This window comes from Lithobates pipiens, unplaced genomic scaffold (genome assembly GCF_037356315.1).
Source record: "Lithobates pipiens isolate NorthernLeopardFrog02 unplaced genomic scaffold, aLitPip1_a1.2 Scaffold_16, whole genome shotgun sequence".
Classification (NCBI taxonomy): domain Eukaryota; kingdom Metazoa; phylum Chordata; class Amphibia; order Anura; family Ranidae; genus Lithobates; species Lithobates pipiens.
This window is the reverse complement of record NW_027507748.1, coordinates 55,330,794-55,350,946: the sequence shown is the minus strand read 5'-3', so window position 1 is coordinate 55,350,946 and position 20,153 is coordinate 55,330,794. Positions and strand designations below refer to the sequence as shown.

The 20,153-nt window shown below is 44.1% G+C and overlaps 1 protein-coding gene across 1 annotated transcript in view; it reads left to right on the top strand.

Moving 5' to 3' along the window:
- The first annotated feature begins 9,115 nt into the window (after positions 1–9,115).
- MORC3 (MORC family CW-type zinc finger 3) overlaps positions 9,116–20,153 on the top strand; it is a 105,062-nt gene continuing 94,024 nt past the window's right edge. Inside the window, exon 1 of the mRNA XM_077479922.1 lies at positions 9,116–9,305. Within this exon, the coding sequence (XP_077336048.1) occupies positions 9,267–9,305 (39 nt within the window). The 5' untranslated portion in view covers positions 9,116–9,266. The remainder of the gene's footprint in view (positions 9,306–20,153) is intronic.

The window sequence follows — 20,153 nt, the reverse complement described above, 5'->3', positions numbered from 1 at the left end:
GGCAGGTTCCCTGATCTCTCTTTGCTGCTCTATTATCGCTAGGGTGCTTGCATCTGAGGCGTATGTTACCTTTATGCCCTTTCTACTTTGAGATCTGCTGAACTTTCCGATTCTGGGACATTTGCGCCTGCTGATGGTGTCAACGTTTATGGATCAACTTTTTCCCTTTTTTCTTAGTGTCCCTGTTGAGGGACCTTTTCTGCAATACATACCTGTTTGTTTTGTTTCAACAATTTTGGTTTTCCTTTTTTTCTTTCTTCTTTTTTCTCCCGGAGCAAGGGGAGACATGTTAGACCTACGGTCTAATTGCACGGTGCAGCGGAAAACTGCTCCATTGTCTGCTGGGACTTCTTTTCGTTATGAGGGAGCTGGTCACTGGGACTGGACAGCAACTGACACGTTTGCCTATTTACCCGGGTCACCACTGTGTGCTGTTATACAGGGGGCTCTGCTTTGCCTTGCCCTCTGGTACCGGTGGCCGCGACCCTCTTTCAGACTTATTGTTCTAAATTTTCTTATTGATTTAATGAAACTGGTTTTCCCAGCCAGACATGTTTGGTTTTTCAGGGAATATGCCCGCACAAGTTGGGGTTGGTGCAGGGTAGGGTGGGGGGAGGGGGGTGGTTTGGTTAGGGTTTCCATGCAGAAGATTACTATAAATAAGTCGAAGTATGTATCTGGACTAAGTGTTGCTTTTACTGAATGTTTTTTACCACTACTGCCTATGCAGCCCCTGTTTGGGCTTGATCAAGCACAACTGTATTGGGGTGCGTTTATAGGAGGGCTGTTAGGGGGTAAGCCGACTGCACTTATTACTTTATATGACTCTATATGGCATCTATACGGTTTCTTACCTGCAACGTGAGGGGCCTGCGTGATAAAATTAAGCGTGCGGCAGCCTTCACGTTCCTCAAAAAGCAAAGGGCGGAAGTGATGGTGCTAGTTGAGACGCATGTGGAGGGTGGACTGCAGATGGCCCTTAAACGCCCTTGGATTGGGTGGGCATTTCATTCCACCTACACGTCTCATTCGAGGGGGGTTTCGGTACTTGTAGCTAAGTCTGTCCAATTTGAACTTTGCGAAATTCTTACTGACCCACAGGGCAGGTTTGTTTTTCTACATGCTAAATTGTGTGGGGAACCCTACCTTATTATGGCCTTTTATATCCCCCCTCCATTTACCATGACGTTGGTTGTTGAGGGACTGTCTTTTATGTCCAGACATCCGGCGGTTCCTGTTATCTGGCTGGGGGATTTCAACACTACGCTTAACCCTTCCCTGGATAGGCTCAAACCCCCCGATTTGATGATGGGGCAAGCTGGGACCACTAGGTTGTCCAGGCTTATAACCACCATTCACCTTGTGGACACTTGGAGACACAAATTCCCTCAAAAGAAGGAGTATTCATGCTTCTCACCCACACATGGTTCTCTCTCCCGTATTGACTTTATACTAATATCCAAACAACTCACTCCCAGACTCAGGGAAGTATTGTTCTGCCCCAGACTACTTTCAGACCACAGCCCCTACTCTGTAGTGCTTGACGTACCCTTGGGTAGGCCTCCGCGGGCGTGGCGGCTAAATCCGTTCTGGCTGACATTATTACCCGAAGATGACACTATTGAGGCGGAGTGGATAAAAATTTTTGAGGATAATGACCACACGGCCTCAGTTCCAGCAGTGTGGGATACATTTAAATTACACGCTCGATCGGTGCTGACTGCCCACATTAATAGGCTCAAAGCTGACTCGGCTACTGTCATTATTGAGGCTGAGGCAGATTTGAGCTCCATGGAACGCACCTACATAGATGACCCATCTACGGCAAACGCTGATGCACTTAGACTACAGTCGAGAGTGGTTTCTCAGCTGCACCAAGACAAGGCCCGACAGAAACTTTTTTTTACCAAACAAAAATATTTTGAATCCGGGGAAAGAGCTGGTAAGTTGCTAGCATATTTGGTGCACAGGGAAGACAGGCCCCCGGTTGTTATTTCTTTGCGGGGTCAGGGTGATACAATGATCACGGACCCTTCTGAGGTGACAGCTAGATTTCGGGACTTTTTTGCGGACTTATACACCACTACAATCTCAGACGACACCACTCCGATGGACAGCTTTTTGGCTCAGGTTTCCCTCCCCCAAGTTACGGAGGAACAGGTGCAGGCTCTGGAGGCTCCCCTGACCACCGATGAAATAGTGGGTGCTATTGCGGAATTTGCAAAATCCAAGTCGCCGGGGTCAGATGGTCTTCCCATTGAATTTTATTCCCGTTACCAAGACGTGCTGGCGCCTAGGCTTCTCGCCCTCTACGGGAGTCTTTTTGATACACTGACATTGCCTCCGTCCATGAGGGAGGCAACGATAGTTTTGATTCCCAAACCTGGAAAAGATCCGGGTTTCCCGGAATCATACCGCCCAATCTCCCTATTGCAGGTAGATATTAAAATTTTAGCTAAAATACTCGCTACTAGATTGAACGGAGTGATCCTTAGCCTGATTCAGGCTGACCAGGCGGGCTTTATGCCGGGGCGGAATACGTAGTTCAATCTATGCAGGCTTTATATAAATCTACAGGCAACGCATGAGGCGGTGGGTGAGCGTGTGGTAGTGACACTTGACACGGCTAAGGCATTTGACTCAGTGGAATGGGAGTATTTGTGGAAGTGTCTAGCGGGATACGGCTTTGGCCCGAACTTTATCCGGTGGGTGAGGCTGCTGTATCATCACCCAACGGCTAAGGTGATGGCGAATGGGTGGTCCTCCCGGGCGTTTGGCCTTAGTAGGGGTACCAGACAGAGGTGCCCACTGTCCCCGCTACTATATGCCTTGGCTGCTGAACCTTTAGCGGTGTCGATTCGTGCGGACCCTGCGATCAGGGGACTGACGATGGGTCGACTAACCGAAAAAATCAGTCAATACGCTGATGACACGCTGTTATACCTGGCGGACTCTGGCCCTTCCCTCGCAAAGGCCCTGCACATGATAGAGTGGTTTGGTAGCTTTTCCGGTCTTCGTATAAACTGGGAAAAATCCCAAATTTTACCTATTGACCGTTTTCCACAGTCAGAATCTCAGGCTAGTCTGCCTCTTCAGCGAGTTGGCACTATTAAGTATCTGGGTGTATATGTCTCTAGGAATCCAGCAGATTACATTGCGCTGAATGTAGAACCATTATTCTCCCTGGTGCGTACCAAGATTCAGGCCTGGTCTCGCCTCCCCCTTGGGGTTTGGGGGCGCGTTAATCTGATTAAAATGGTCCTATTACCTAAAATACTGTATGTGTTGTGGCATGGCCCGGTATATTTGCCGCTGAAATACTTTAAATCCCTTGAAAGTCTCCTTAGGCCCTTTGTATGGGGGAATAATAGACACAAGCTTGCTTGGCAGGCTTTGAAAAGCTGACTGATATGGGGGGCATGGCTCTTCCAGATCTAAATCACTACTATGTTGCCTCACAACTGTCTCAGCTTTTTCATGTAGACAGATGGTGTCAGGCGTGTGTGGTGGCAACCAGGTGAGGAGTACAAAGGCAAGTGTGTCTTGCCTACAGTCAAGCATGATGGTGGGAGTGTCATTGTCTGGGGCTGCATAAGTGCTGCCGGCACTGGGGAGCTACATTTCATTGAGGGAACTATGAATTCCAACATGTACTGTGCAGGGGCGGACTGACCACTCGGGCACTGCCCGAGGGCCCCATGCCACTAAGGGGCCCCATCAGGGTTACCAGCCTCAATAAAACCAAGAACAGTATGTAAAAATCAGTTGTTTTTTTTAAATCCCAAGATTATAGCTGCCCCGCCTCACCAGTAACTTTTTAGTGTGTGTATTCTGTGTGTGTAATCTGTGTGTGTAATCTGTGTGTGTAATCTGTGTGTGTATATTGTGTGTGTATGTGTGTATACTGTATGGCCCCATAATCTCCTATTGCCCGGGGGCCCCATGAGTTGTCAGTCCGCTCCTGGTACTGTGACATACGGAAGCAGAGTATGATCCACTCCCTTTGGAGACTGGGCCATAGGGCAGATTCCAACATAACGACCCCAAACACACCTCTGACCACTGCCTTGCTAAAGAAGCTGAGGGTAAAGGTGATGGACTGGCCAAGCATGTCTCCAGACCTAAACTCTATTGAGCATCTGTGGGGCATCCTCAAACGGAAGGCGGAGGAGCGCAAGGTCTCTAATATCCACCAGTGCCGTGATGTCATCATGGAAGAGGACTCCAGTGGCAACATGTGAAGCTCTGGTGAATTCCATGTCTAAGAGGGTTAAGGAGAGAGTGCTGGAAAATAATGGTGGCCACCAGGGCACCATTAGGGTGGTGGGGGCCCCTGGGCTTGAGTCACTTTCAGGCCCTACCTTCTATACATTACCATATTTATAACACGCGCTGGCGTATAACATGCACCCCAAGTTTAGGAGGGAAGTTTAAGGAAAAAAATTACATTTAAATGCACATCAATGCATCCTTATCAGTGTCATTGCAGCCTTGTCAGTGTAGCCTTGTCATTTGCAGCCTTGCGCCAGTGTAATTTGCAGACTTGTCATTGCAGTCTTGACGTTTAAAATTGTGCCATTGAGATACAGAGTCCTGTGTATCTCGGCGGCTCTCGGGTCCTCTTGGTGGTGTAACGACCTATTTGGCGACCCATCGCAGTTTGCTACGGAAGTGACGTTCCGTCGCCGCCATCTTGGTACACCCCATACTCGCCCACAGTAAGGATACACTAAGAAGGGGTAAAGCAGACATGTTGTTACACCCACCGGAGTTTTGCATTTTACACGTATTTATAACAGTAAAGTCAGTTTATATAGTGAAATACGGGACTTAGAACTCCATCTGACTACTTAGATCTTGAATTTTAAAAGCAGCGGCAACCCTGCTCATCTCAGAGGTTTGCTAATCTGACAGAGGTTCGCTGCTTTTAAAATTCAACATCTAAGTAGTCAGACGGAGTTGTAAGTCCTTTATTTCACTATATACTAACTTTAATGTTATAAATAAGTCTAAAATGTAAAACTCCGGTGGGTGTAACAACATGTACACTTTACCCCTTCTTGGTGTATCCTTACTGTGGATGAGTGTGGGGTGTAGCAAGATGGTGACGACAGAACCTCACTTCCTTAGCAAACTGCGATGGGTCGTTGAATATTACAGCAGCTCTCGCAGTCCTGAGAGTAGCTGAGTCTCCTCAGCTCGTCTCCATCACGCCCAGTCCCTGTGTTATGTCCATCATAGGACGGGACTGGTCGTGACTGTGAGCGGAGCCGAGCTGAGTAAACTCGGCTATATATCTCGGCCGGGCCCAGTCAAGCCCAATAGTAAGTCCGGCCCTGGTGGTCACACAAAATATTGACACTTTGGGCCCAATTTGGACATTTTCACTTGAAGTAAATTTTTGTTGCCAGCAGTTTAGACATTAATGGCTGCGTGTTGAGTTATTTTGAGGGCACAGTGTATATTTACACTGTTATACAAGCTGTCCACTCACTATTTATTCAGTGTTGTCACATGAAAATATATAATAAAATATTCACATAAATGCGAGGGGTGTACTCACCTTTGTGAGATACTGCATATGACAGTGCCCCTAGCAATCACAGTGCCCCTTGCAATCATGCCCGCCCCCCTTTTCTCTCTAATCACAGTGCCCCCTTTTACTCTCTGCCTCCCCTGCACAGTCCTATCTTCGGCAGGGCAAAGGCAGGATTTGTCGTGGAAAAAAACACGATACTCTTTTGTGCTATTAAATGCCCTTTCATTTCAGTATAATACATCTTTAAACAACCCATTTCTCCCACATTTCCCCAATGAACAGACATAGTCACCTTCCTTGATGATGTTGTTAGCTCCATCGCTCAAAACCAACTGACCTGAACCTCCTGAGCCAATTTTATTAATATAGAGACCCATGGTTTCACAATTGACAAATCAAGTACAGACGTTCCCTCAAACAAGAGGGGTTATACAACCAATAAACAATGACTAGGGGAGTCTTATGGTAGTGTCTGGGCAGGGGCGGCATGTACGATCTCCCGCACCCTGTCTCTGTAAGCTATCTTCAGCTAGAAACAGGAAGCTTGAGATCACGAATGCTGCCCCCGACCACAATGATTCAAAGACTCACGTTTTTACCGTTGTTCATAGAATCCTTATTCTATTTTGTTCCGAGAAAAAAGTATACCTGGACTATACTGCCATCCAGTGTGGATGGGAGATTATCTGCAAGTGCATGCAACGGCCCCCCCATATGTGTTGATCAGTCACACAAGGGTGACGTGAGCGTACATCCACTAAACCGATAATGTCTTTACAGTGCGAACACATCCCCCCCCCAGGCGATCGTTCTGTGGCATGGGGCCCAGGGGCCCTTCGCTGGTGGACATATCCCCACTCTGCAAACACTTCTCTACATCCCCAAGGAGCTTTTCACTACCAAACGGATCTCAACCAGCGTCAGTCTTCCCCAGTCAGCTCTTTAGAGCGGGTTGCGGGAGAACTAACACTGGGAGACTGTCAGGAACTTGGTAGGAGGCCGAGATGCTGGGAAGGCTCCCCTTGCAGCTGACCGCAGCACAACCCTGAAGATGACACAGGGGATGTGGTGCCCACAGAAACATGGGTTGCCTGGTTGGCGAAGCTGGTTGCCAGGAACTTGGTAGGACAGACAGAGTTACTGGAAGCAGGCGTGCTTAAGAGGTCCAGCAGAAGAGGACCAGTGGGATATTCAGGTAGCAGAGTCAGGAGCCAGGCCAGGGGTCAAACACAGCAAGACAGTCCAAGATCAAGAGTAGCCGGATCCTTAGTAAAGGAGACAGAATATGTGGAGTGCGTTAGCCAGGCCGGGGTCAGATGCAGGAAGCAGTCAGGAGGAAGTCAGGTACAAGCCGGGTTGGTACACAGGGGATCAGATAAGCAGAAGATACGAGGCACAGGAACGCAGGGGAAGCTGACGATAAACCAGTGATGAGCCAGCGAGTTTAAATAGGCAGTGGCGCCCCATCATGTCATGTGTGTGCTGTTGCTGTTGTCATGTTGTGATTACATCAAGTTCTCCATACAGAGAAGAGGTCACCACATCAAGATCTCTGAGTGGAGAAGAGGTGATCATATTGGCATTGCCATACCAAGAGGAGGTGATCATACTGATATCACCATATCAAGAGGAGCTGCTCATACTGAGATATTTATACCAAGAGGAGGTGAGCATACTGACATTACCATACCAAGAGGAGGTGACTACAGTGCCTTGAAAAAGTATTCATACCCCTTAATTATTCATTAAAAGTATTCATACCCCTCCACGTTTTGTCATGTTACAACCAAAAACGTTAATGTATTTTATTGGGATTTTATGTGATAAACCAACACAAAGTGGCACATAATTGTGAAGGGGAAAATTTGAAAATAGTTATCAAATTGTTTTACAATTAAATATGTGAAAAGTGTGGCGTGCATTTGTATGCAGCCCCCCAGAGTCAATACTTTGTAGAACTTCCTTTCATTGCAATTACAGCTGCAAATCTTTTTGGGGATGTCTCCACCAGCTTTGCACATCCAGAGTGACATTTTTGCCCATTCTTCTTTGCAAAATAGCTCAAGCTCTGTCAGATTGGATGGAGAGCAATTTTCAAGTCTTGCCACAGATTCTCAACTGGATTTAGGTCTGGACTTTGGGCCATTATAAAACATGAATATGCTTTGATCTAAACCATTCCATTGTAGCTCTGGCTGTATGTTTAGGGTTGTTGTCCTGCTGGAAGGTGAACATCCGCCCCAGTCTCAAGTCTTTTTCAGACTCTAATGCCGCGTACACACGAGCGGAATGTCCGAAAGAAAAAGTCTGACGGAAGCTTTTCATAGTATATTCCGATTGTGTGTATGCCTCTTCAGACTTTTTTTTTCTGAAAATTCTGATGGATCTAGAAATAGAACATGTTTTAAATATTTCCGAGGGAACCAATTCCTATCGGAAAAAACGTCTGTCTGCTGTTCCGACGGACCAAAAACAACGCATGCTCTGAAGCAAGTACGAGACGGAAGCTATTGGCTACTGGTTATTGAACTTCCTTTTTCTAGTCCTGTGGTACGTGCTGTACGTCACCGCGTTCTTAACGATTGGACTTTGGTGTGATCCTGTGTATGCAAGACAGGTTCAGTGGAACTCCGTAGGAAAAACCTTCAGAGTTTATTCCAATGGGAACATCTGTGTACACGGCATAACAGGTTTTCTTCTAAGATTTTCCCTGTATTTGACTCCATCCATCTTCCCATCAACTCTGACCAGCTTCCCTGTCCCTGCTGAAGAAAAGTATCCCCACAACATGATGCTGCCACCAAAGTGTTTTACGGTGGGGATGGTGTGTTCAGGGTGATGTGCAGTGTTAGTTTTCCATCACACATGGCACTTTGCTTTTAGGCCAAAAAGTTAAATTTTAGTCCCATCTGACCAGAGCACCTTCTTCCACATGTTTGTTGTGTCCCCCACATGGCTTCTCGCAAATTGAACATTTGGGTGCCCCAAAGAGAGTAGTAATGTAACGTACAGAGCGCGCCTTGGCACACAGTGGCTGTGGCCAAATCACTCAGCCACAACCTGATCTGAATAGTGTGTCCGGGTTTCAGGTGAACTGAAACCCGAACACATGATTCAAAACCCGAACTGTCCGGGTGAATCCTGGACAGGTAGCAACCCGATGTAGTGTTTGAGCTTTTTTTTTTCATTTCAGTGGCCAGAAAAAAAAATGAAAATTCCAGCCAATTAAATAAACAATCGCTCCTAAACCTGTTTCCAAAAAATGCAGCTTTGGCGCGTATTCAAAGTCGATTTTTACCTTCTAGGAAGAAAGTATTTACAAAAGCCTCAGTGTGCATGGAGCTCTACACTGAGGAGGTGACATACACAGAGGATTGCACAGTGATCTCATTACAGAAGGTGATCTCTATACAGAGAAGTGATCCACGCAGAGAATGCTGATGTGTTCTCCATACTGGCAGGCTAAGATCATCGTGACGTCTTCAGGAGGCGGAGCTCCGCCCATGTACAGCAAACGCCAGAGCTCCGCCCATGTACAGCACACATACCGCGGAGCTCCGCCCCTCTCACAGCTCAGGCAGCCAGCGCATCCCCAGCTCAGCAGTCACGCGCCAGTACACGGACAGCTAGAAGGGAGTGGCCCCGCCCTCGCCGCCGCGGAAGCCACGCCCCGGAAAAGGGTGGGCTCGGCGATCCTGGTGAGGTGCTGGTTGCGCCCTTACACAAGATGGCGGCACATGGGACGGACGGGATTCGCCTGAGTGCGGTGAGCGGGAAGGAGGGAGGGGGCGAGCTGCCGGGCTCCGTCTATGTGTGTGTGTCTCCGCCGGGTGTTCCGGGAGGTTTAGTGACAGGAGTGGAGACTTGTTGGGTGTGGGTAGTACCGGGTCCGGGGCTCTATGGTATAGAGCGGAGGAGACGAACGGACCGATAACACCGAGCGAGGCGGCACGCGGCTCCGCTATGTCTACCGAACACCGGGGGGCGCTGTGTACTGGACTGTGTGTGAGGACTGATAGGACTGTACTGGGACTGATGTATGAAAACTGATATGACTGTACTGGGACTGATGTATGGAGACTGATATGACTGTACTGGGACTGATATGACTGTACTGGGACTGATGTATGGAGACTGATATGACTGTACTGGGACTGATATGACTGTACTGGGACTGATATGACTGTACTGGGACTGATATGACTGTACTGGGACTGATATGACTGTACTGGGACTGATGTATGGAGACTGATATGACTGTACTGGGACTGATATGACTGTACTGGGACTGATATGACTGTACTGGGACTGATATGACTGTACTGGGACTGATATGACTGTACTGGGACTGATGTATGGAGACTGATATGACTGTACTGGGACTGATATGACTGTACTGGGACTGATATGACTGTACTGGGACTGATATGACTGTACTGGGACTGATATGACTGTACTGGGACTGATGTATGGAGACTGATATGACTGTACTGGGACTGATGTATGGAGACTGATATGACTGTACTGGGACTGCCATGACTGTACTGGGACTGATGTATGGAGACTGATATGACTGTACTGGGACTGCCATGACTGTACTGGGACTGATGTATGGAGACTGATATGACTGTACTGGGACTGCCATGACTGTACTGGGACTGATGTATGGAGACTGATATGACTGTACTGGGACTGCCATGACTGTACTGGGACTGATATGACTGTACTGGGACTGATATGACTGTACTGGGACTGATGTATGGAGACTGATATGACTGTACTGGGACTGATGTATGGAGACTGATATGACTGATGTATGGAGACTGATATGACTGATGTATGGAGACTGATATGACTGATGTATGGAGACTGCCATGACTGTACTGGGACTGATGTATGGAGACTGATATGACTGTACTGGGACTGATATGACTGTACTGGGACTGATGTATGGAGACTGCCATGACTGTACTGGGACTGATGTATGGAGACTGCTGTGTGAGGACTGTGATGGGTGTAATGTATTGCAGCACTGCTCTGGTCTTGCAGGAAATGATGCACTGTGATTGGCAGGCTAGTTGTGGTTTGGCATTAACCCCCCCCCCCCCCACACACACACACACAGTATGCGGGTGCAGCCATGGTGGAAGGTGTGTGGGAGGAGCCTGGCACAGGAATATCCTGAGCACTAGAGATCCCGGATTGGCCGATTTTGTACACAGTCACATTCTGATTGGTTAGTTCAGAAAATTGTTCCTGTGGCTGCTTGCAGTGATCCTCCAATATATTGTACCCCCCCCCCCCCATCTATTCTCCCTCTGCCATGTAGGACAGGGTCTGCCTGATTGTATAATCTGATACGGTCTGCCATGTGGTCGTGTATACATTCCAGCATGGGTTTGTTTTTGCCAGAGTATACTTTGTAGCTGCTGTAATCTGCCGCAGAGTAAATCCTCTCTGAGAACGTTTCTACTGGACTCAGAAGACAGATGACAGACGTGTGACCTCAGCCTTGTAGGAGCCTCTCCCGTCGGAGCCTAACTACACAGGTTGTTTTGGTTTGGAAGCTTAATAATACAAAGAGCAGTCTCCTAGTATGAAAATATTGCCTGGATCACCAGGGCTCTGGGGGTGTGTGTGGGCACAGTTATCACTAAGAGGTCCATAAACAAACAATTTATTACAATATAGAAGAGAACATAATGGAGACTCTGCTGGGTGCTGGTTCTGCAGAATATTGTGAAGATATTTTGGAGTTCTAATTTATTAAAGGAAATCTCAGAATGAAATTGTGGATTTGTGTTTATGGATACAATTATTATTCCCGGAGGCCTGAATATTGAATCCGATTAGGGGCTCCTTCACGCAGGTCTCTGATCAGGTCCGTCTGTCAGTATTTCAGGCTGACCTGATCGGAGCCTCCATTCACCTCTATGGAGTGGCGGATGTCGGCGGTAACAGGTCTGCTCACATCCAACGCTATCCAATCCTGTCTGTGAAATCCAGACAGATGGCGACCCCGATCTTCCATCCGACTGGCAGATCAGATGGGTTGGGACAGGGGGTTCCTCTTCATCTGATCTCCCCATAGAGGAGAGCGGGGCTCTGACGGGTCTGTCTCATCACAGTGAGCGGTCACGGTTCTGTCACCCGCATTCTCAGCGGATCGATCCCCCGCTGAGCGCAGAGCCCATATACTGTACATTGTTACTGATATTTAGGTTATTTTTTTCATTATTAATACAGCTGTTAGTGCTGACAATTTATACAGGGCTTTAGATGCTGTATATTCACATCAGTCCCTGTCCTCAAGGAGCTGACAATCTAAGGTCCCCATGTCACATACATACACATACCAGGGCCAATTAACCTACCAGCATGTCTTTGGAGTGTGGGAGCAAACCGGAGTGCCCGGAAGATGCCCACCCAACCAAGAACAGAGAGCGCATGCAAACTCCACACACATAGTGCTCTGACCAGGATTCAAACCAAGGACCTCCGTGCTGCAAGGCAGAAGTGCCAACTGCCGTTTAACCACTTTGCTGGTCCAAAATAGGCTTAAAATATGAATGATGGCTTGTATTTTTTATTTGTGAACTTTGAGTTGGTTTGGTTATATAAGGTTGTTCTTGCAGATATTTAGTGACAGCAATTTATGCAGTGTTTTAACTTCTGTACATCCATATTGGTCCCTGTCTGCATGGAGCGTATTTATAATGTGTGTATGTATGTATGTATGTATGTGTATATATATATATAATATTTATTTATATATATTTTTTTTTCTCTCTCTCTCATTTTATTATTATTTTTTATTAGTGGGTGCTACTGTGCTGTCTCAAATTTTTTACATATAAGTAAAAATCAAATTGATCTAAAAGCAGTAACTTTCCTGTGAGACATGCAACACAAATCAAATAGTCCAAATGAAAGTTGTGCTATGTATTGAATGATGAGGGGAAATAACCAATATAGACACACTGATCTCCACTTGGATCAAAAATCTAGGACAGGGGTGGGCTCATACTAGCAGTAATTATACTCTGAGGGTTATTTACGAAAGGCAAATCCACTTTGCACTATAAGTGCACTTGGAAGTGCAGTCGCTGTAAAATCTAAGGGGTAGGTCTGAAATGAGGGGCAGCTCTGCTGATTTTATCGTCCAATGGTATGCAAGCTAAAATGATGTTTATTTTCCTTGCATGTCCCCCTCGGATCTACAGCAACTGCACTTTCAGTGCAAAGTAACTTTGCCTTTACTAAATAACCCACAATGTGTAATGTATTATGGCAATACCGTTATCAGTATTTGCCCTTGAGGTGCATTTTATCTTCCCTTTCCCCTTTTGTCTGTACACAAATTTGTATGGCTTAAAATGTAAACTAAAGACGCACACATACACACTATATATATATATATATATATATATATATATATATATAATTACACACACCCCAACAAAGGAGTTCATATAGTGATGGGAAATCCAATGACTCCCGCGGTGCACTTAACATTCACCAGAATGGTGTGTGTATTTCAGAGAAAGCCTCCACCTCATAAGAATGAACACTTACCTCAGGCGGAGGCTTTCTCTGAAATACACACACCATTCTGGTGCGCTTGTAGTTCCAACAACAAAATTGAACTTCCAAATGATGCAGGCTCCATACTTGCTGCTTCCATATAATCAATCAAAATTGACTGATATAGTAAATGCTCACTTTACCTGTATATCTATTACAGGTACTTGTTTAGAGCTGTCAATTTACACAGCAGTTTATATATATTTATTGTACATTCATATCTGTCCTTGTCCTGAAGGAGCTTACAAGGTTCCTAACTCACATTCATACATACTAGGGCCATTGTAGACAGGATCCTATCAGCATGTCTATATCAAAGTGTACACATTTTACATATCACATAGAGGCTGGATTCACACATATGCCACATGCGACTCGCAGCCGGAGGCCCAGTGCACCCCTGTTCTCAGCTTCAGGGGAGGAATCGGGTCCAGATTTTGGGCTGAATTTGGACCTGAAATGGAGCCAGTGATGCACAGGACTCAATCCGCTCCGGAGATGTGTGAACCGGATCCATAGAGAGCCAGTCACAGTCTCTTGTCATGTGAATTGGATGCAGAGAAACGCACATCAAATTCGCAGTAGTGGGAACCCAGCCTAATGTAATCCTTTTCAAGCCAAACGTGGCTTGGATTGAAAAAGAGCTTGAGCTTGAAACCTGGATGCATTGCTTTAATGTGATATGTAAATCTGTGCTCTTGGATATGCCAGTAAAATGAGCCTTTACTATATCTGATCTCCACAGCTCTTGCTTGATTAATAATAATTTTTATATATAATAAATATAATAATATATTTATAATTTTTTTTTTTTCTCGCAAATCTGTCACATTGGGGTCAATTCACTAAGAGATAAATGTTGCATGAAATTTTAAGTTGCTGTAATCTAATGCAATATTTTATCTCAAAAGTATTCAATTCATTTAAAAAAAAAAAGCATTATTTTACTGAATGTGTTAAATATTTGTTTTGCGACACTTACGTTATTTTTGGTGTTTTTTCACAATTTTCAATTTTTTTTTTTTAACCTGCTAACAATGCACCAAAGAAATACATAAATGCACACAAAAATACTATGAAACTGAAAACATTCTACTCTAGCATGCTTTCATTCACAAAACGACCTCCCTCTGGTTGAATGTTACTATTTTGTTTTCATTCCTGATTTTAGGGCAAAATATTTCCACACTGATACATTCTATACTTTTAATGTACTGCCCAGTGCAGAGTTCTCCTCATTATTATTGTTTTGTACTTTTCTAAAATACAGATTGCCTCCTGGCAGGTGATAAATAACAAATGTCTGTGTTCTTTAGTAAATTGACCTGAATTTATTGTCTTTTTTGCGGTATTTACCTCACATTCGATATTTTACTTAGACAAATTGACTATTATCTCATGTGATATTTCCAGAAAATTATCATTTGACCTTGATATTGCAACCTTTAGTGAATTGACTCCATTGTCACAGATTGGCAACAGTTTGAGGCAGCGTCAGCCCTTCCAGTGTTCTGTGTGTGTGTGTGTGTCTGTGTGTGTGTCTGTGTGTGTGTGTGTGTCTGTGTGTGTGTGTGTGTCTGTGTGTCTTGCAAGTTTTATGTTCTTATGAATTGTTTGGATGTTTCATATTGATCATGCTTTTTGGAGAACATTTTTATACATACTGTGTTTTAAAAAGTGCTTTGAACCAATACAACTGTTATTTACCTATATTTATATATGCAGGAGTAAAAATAATAATAATTAAAAAAAAGCTGAATGTTATAAATATACAGCTGGTACTTTTTTTTTTTTTTTTTTTTTCAATGTGATTGTAAAGTCTTGTTTGTTTTTCATACAAAAAAAAGTCATACTTGCCTGCTCTGTGAAATGGTTTTGCACAGAGCAGCCCCATTTCTCCTCTTCTTGGGTTCCTCTTTGGTGCTCCTGGCCGCTCCCTCTTTTTGATTGTCCCCTACAGCAAGCAGCTTACTATGGGGGGCGCCCGAGCTGAATCACAGCTCCCTGTGTCCATTCAGACATGGAACTGTGGTTCGTCCCCACCCCCCCCCTCTCTCTCTCTCCTGATTGGCTAACTGACTTTGACAGCAGTAGGAGCCAATGGTGCTGCTGTTGTGTCTCAGCCAATCAAGAGAGTCCCGGATGGCCGAGGAACTCGTGCACATCGCTGGATAGAGATGGGGCTCAAGTAAGTAAGTAAGGTTGTGGTGGTTTTTTATTTTTATTTTATTTTTTTTCTTTTCTCCTTAATGCATAGAAAACATTAAGATAAAAAACCTTTTGACTTTACATCCCCATTGGCTGAGTTCACGCTTGTGCGATTTGGGAACTAGCGCAATTTCTGAATCGTCGACTGTTCACACGCGAACCACTGCAGGTGTCAATGTAAAGTTAATGACACCCTCAGATCAGATTGCAGTGCTAACTGAATTGGTGCAGGAATCTGATCGTCTTGTTGTGAACACCGATGCGATCCGATTCCAGTGCGGGTATAAAAAAAAAGCGTCCTGCAACATTTTGGTGCGAATGCGACTTCAGCTATACTGTTTGGCTAAATTCGCATTGCACAGACATCGCATGTGATCTGCACATGAATGTGGTGTAAATCACATGTGATGTCTGTAATTGCATAAGTGTGAACCCAGCTCAATTTTTTGTTTTTTTTTCAAGGCATGTAGGAAACCCTCTATATAGGACAGTGTTTTGTCTGATTCTTTGTTCAATATAAAGATTTTCTCACCTGGATAGGCATCTAGTTGAATGTATTTGCAGATATTTGTTATTTTATCATTTTTATATTATAATTTCTGGGGTGGGGGGGTTGAGGTTTCCCAGGTAGAAAGCTTGAATTACTGCAGAAAAACACAATGTGAAGAAGCCCTTTATCTGGGTGCCTATTTAATAGACAGTAATATTTTAAGAATTGAACAACAAACAAAAAATGTATGAATCATTTTTTAAATTTGGGTAATGATTTCCATTGTAATTGTGACCTAGATAACGGCATCTGTGTGTAGCTGTGCAGAGGAATGCGGCAGACGGGGAAGGAGCATTCCTCATCAGTGAAGTGTAAATTACCTCTCACACAGACAGCCTGCCAGATTTGCTTTCATTTTCGTTTCTTAGTCCTGCAGCTTGTGATGCTAGGAATGCAAAACCATCTATTATTTATTTGAGTCATCAAGGCGGGCCTGTGCTGGAGATTCTCATTGGACTGCGATTTGTCTTTGTTCTGTTTACGTCTGTGATCTCACTGCTCATTTTCTGCCAGCAGAGCTCGGCGGCGTGCAAATATTACACCGGCTGGCAGGATGAGCCTGCTTCCAGTGTTTGGACATTTGCCTGAACCAATAATGTGTAGAGATTTTATTTTATTTGTTTTTGCCTGTTCTTTCATCACCCAGGCACTGTTATTAGGACACTGAGCTGCAGAAGGGTAGTAAGCCAGGTTTCAGATTTATTATTATTCTTATTAATAAAAAATATTATTTATTATTAATATAACTGTTGCTGGATCAAGGAAGATAAATGCTTGCTTGTTGCTACAGTGCTGTGCTATAATTGGATCAATGATCACATTAACGTTTTTTGTTCCAGATTACTCATCTCTGTATATTATTTACTTGCATTTCATGTAGTGTGTGAGGGGGTTTTTTTTTTTTTTTTTTTTTTTTTTTTTTTTTTTTTTTTTTTTTTTTTTTTTTGCTTTTGGAAAGGTAGTGCTTTTCTTATCTGCTTAGAACTGGCTGCCACTCCTAAGGGGTGTACTAGTGAATATGCTGCTGCTGCTCTGATAGCCCCTGTACACACGGTTGGACATTCTGCCAACCAAATCCGTCGGATCTTGTCCGAAACTGTTGCATACACACGGTCGGACCAAGTTGTCGGAAAATCCGATCATTCAGAACGTGATGACGTTATTTCGTTACGATGGGACTACGTTCAGGCTAGTAGCCAATAGCTTTGATGTAGGAATTTGATCTGAGCATGCGTGGCACTTGGTCCGATCAAAATTCTCTACACATGATCGGAGTATGTCCGATCGAACCAGTTGGTTGGAAAATATTTCCAACAAGTTGGAAAATTGGGTCCGACGGATATTCCGACGGAATCAGTCCGATGCATACCACACACAGTCGGATTATCCGACAACACGGTCCGATAGGACACACTCCGACGGATTCTCCGGCCGTGTGTACAAGGGCTTAGTGTTGCACCCAGTAAATGCCAGCAGTCTTTTTATCTTGCTGTGTAAACACATCATGTACAACAAATGTTTACAAAGCAGCAGCTCAAAGATAAACTCAAGGCAGGCCTCTAAATACACGGTTGATGTACTGTACATGTTCATTTAAATGTTTTAGGCTTGGTCTACACTGAACTGCATGTAAACTGCATTCTTGTTCAATTTACATGCAATTTAGTGGAGTGCTATATATATATTTTTTTTTAATGATTGCCACTGCATTGCACCAGAGACGTGTATGCAGAAATCGCACTGCATTACCAGATTACATTATTATTATTATTATACAGGATTTATATAGTTCCGACAGTTTGCACAGCACTTTACAACATGAGGGCAGACAGTACAATACAATTCGATACAGGGGGGAATCTGAGAACCCTGCTCGTTCTTGCTTACAATCTAGGACTGTTTTTTGTATTGTGCTACCTGGTGCTGGCAAACGTACTGCGTTTGTGATCTGCATTTGGGGGTGTCGTTTTAAATTTGTTTAGCAAAAAATGAACTCAGTGGTAGGTAAATACCAGCAAAAGAAAAATCTGTCTCCAAAAAAAAAAAACATAAATGTTTTGGTTAAAGCGTTTTTATGACCGCACAATTGTCATTCAAATTGCGGCGCTGAAAATTGGCATGAAGGGGGTGAAAGTGCCCAGTATTGGCAGTGGTTAAGATTGCACTGACACCCACTGCAGATCGCAAGGGCAACGCCCAAGGATCACTGTTTCCTACACCACAAAGCCTTAATGTGTAAAAAAAAAAAATATATATATATAGCGATCTGCACTTTGCATGTCTGCTGTGTGCTTCCAAGCTTGAGGTCGCTTTGCATTACATCAAATGCAGGTTGTTGTGTTTTGTAAAAAAAAAAACAAAAAAAAAAAAAACACCCTGCATTTGATGTAATGCAAAGCGACCTCAAGCTTGGAAGCACACAGCAGACATGCAAAGTGCAGATCGCTATATATATATATATATATATATATATATATATATATATATATATATATATATATATATATATATATATATATATATATATATATATATATATATATATATATATATATATATATATATAATTTTTTTTTTTTCTTGTGCGTTCAATGCCTTCCAGTCCCCATGGATCCGTGCCATAGCCACCCTTGTGTGCGTGCTTCTGGATGGGTCTATGAGCAAGTCTGTGTGTGTGTATGCTGCTGTGTGCATTCAGTTAGCCCCGAAGCCTAGGATGACAAGCTGCTCCTTTTACTCCCACCTTCCCTAAGGGAGAGGACTAACGGACGCTCAAGCCTGCACTGCCTGATTCATGTTATGTAGTCAGTGCACACAATCCCAGGCAGGAGGTTTGGGGAAGCTGCTCTTAGGCTGGCCATACGTTATACAATTTTTTCTTCTTCAATTTCCTTTTAGATTTACCTTCAACTATATAGTGAAAGGACCTGCCTGATGGCATGCACATTGAAGGTGTTCCTGTTTGGCCTACCTATCATATGGTTTTGGTAAATCTAAAGGAAAATTGTATAATGAACAGCTAGCCAATGGAGGTGACGGCATTGGAGATTTAAAAACTGCTCCATCTTTCTGACCATGTTTCATGTTAAAGCCATATCTAGGATGTAACCTGAACCATGGTCAGCATGCACAGCAGACCCCCCCCCCCCCTTTTTTACAGGATCACAGGATTCTTCTCCGCACAGCATCCTGTCAGATTTAGAATTAACGTGTGTGTGTGTGTGTGTGTGTGTGTGTGTGTGCACAACCAAGTCCCATCTGCCACAATGGCAGGAGTTTTAGTACTCAATAGAGCACAAGTGTAGTGATTGCACCGTACTTGTAGGCCATTGATGCTTCCTCTGCTCCATAGCTAAGATTCCATTGACGGAATAAAAAAAATTGTTTAGCTGTATGTTTGTTTCTTTATTTTTCAACGAATTCCAAATTTTCAGAACAATTTTGCATCTGAAAATTGATCAACTGATTTGAATTCTGTGTGAAGAATAGCTGATTAAGGAGCAGGCTGGGAAACCGCCTGCAGTGTCTTTTTTTTTTTTTTTTTTTTTTTTTTTGGTGTCATAATGTAAGATTTCCTATCATTTGAGCCAGTCTTGCCACAAAGAGTTAATCCAGCTCGAGCAATCCTCTTTTATTGTTCAGTGAGATCTTGACAGAGAGAAACTTTGTCATCCTCCCCCTTGCTGTGAGTGACAGGTGATTTACATTTCTCGTGCACTAGCCTAAAGCCTCATACACACGATAGGACTTTGTACAAACTTTCCCTTGGATTTTTGTACAAAGGGCGTCGGCCCTGAACTTGTATTGCATACACACAGCAGGACTTTTTCAGCCAACTTTCACCAAATCACGTGGTTTTTCTGCTCTTTACCGCCACCTTTGGTCAACTTCTGTATTGTTGTCTGATCTTTTGCATTGGTTCTGAGCATGCCTGTTTGTACTTTGTACAAAAGTCCTATGGTTTTCTGTACACACGATCGGACTTTGCTCCATCAGACTTTTGTTGCCAGAAAGTTTGTCCGTTCGCACAGCCAACAAAAGTCAGATGAAAACCAAAAAAGTTTGTCCGATGGAGCGTACACACGGTCGGATGTTGCTCCAAAACAGCTAATTTGCATGTTTGTTGTCAAAAAGTCTGATCGTGTGTATGGGCCTTAAGAGACATGCATTATTTTTTAATTCTCTCCCACTCCTTTCTTCTGCTGCTCTGCCAGGATTGGATGTGCCACAACTCGCCATGATTGGGCATGCTGAAGTCATGCGGTTACTTTC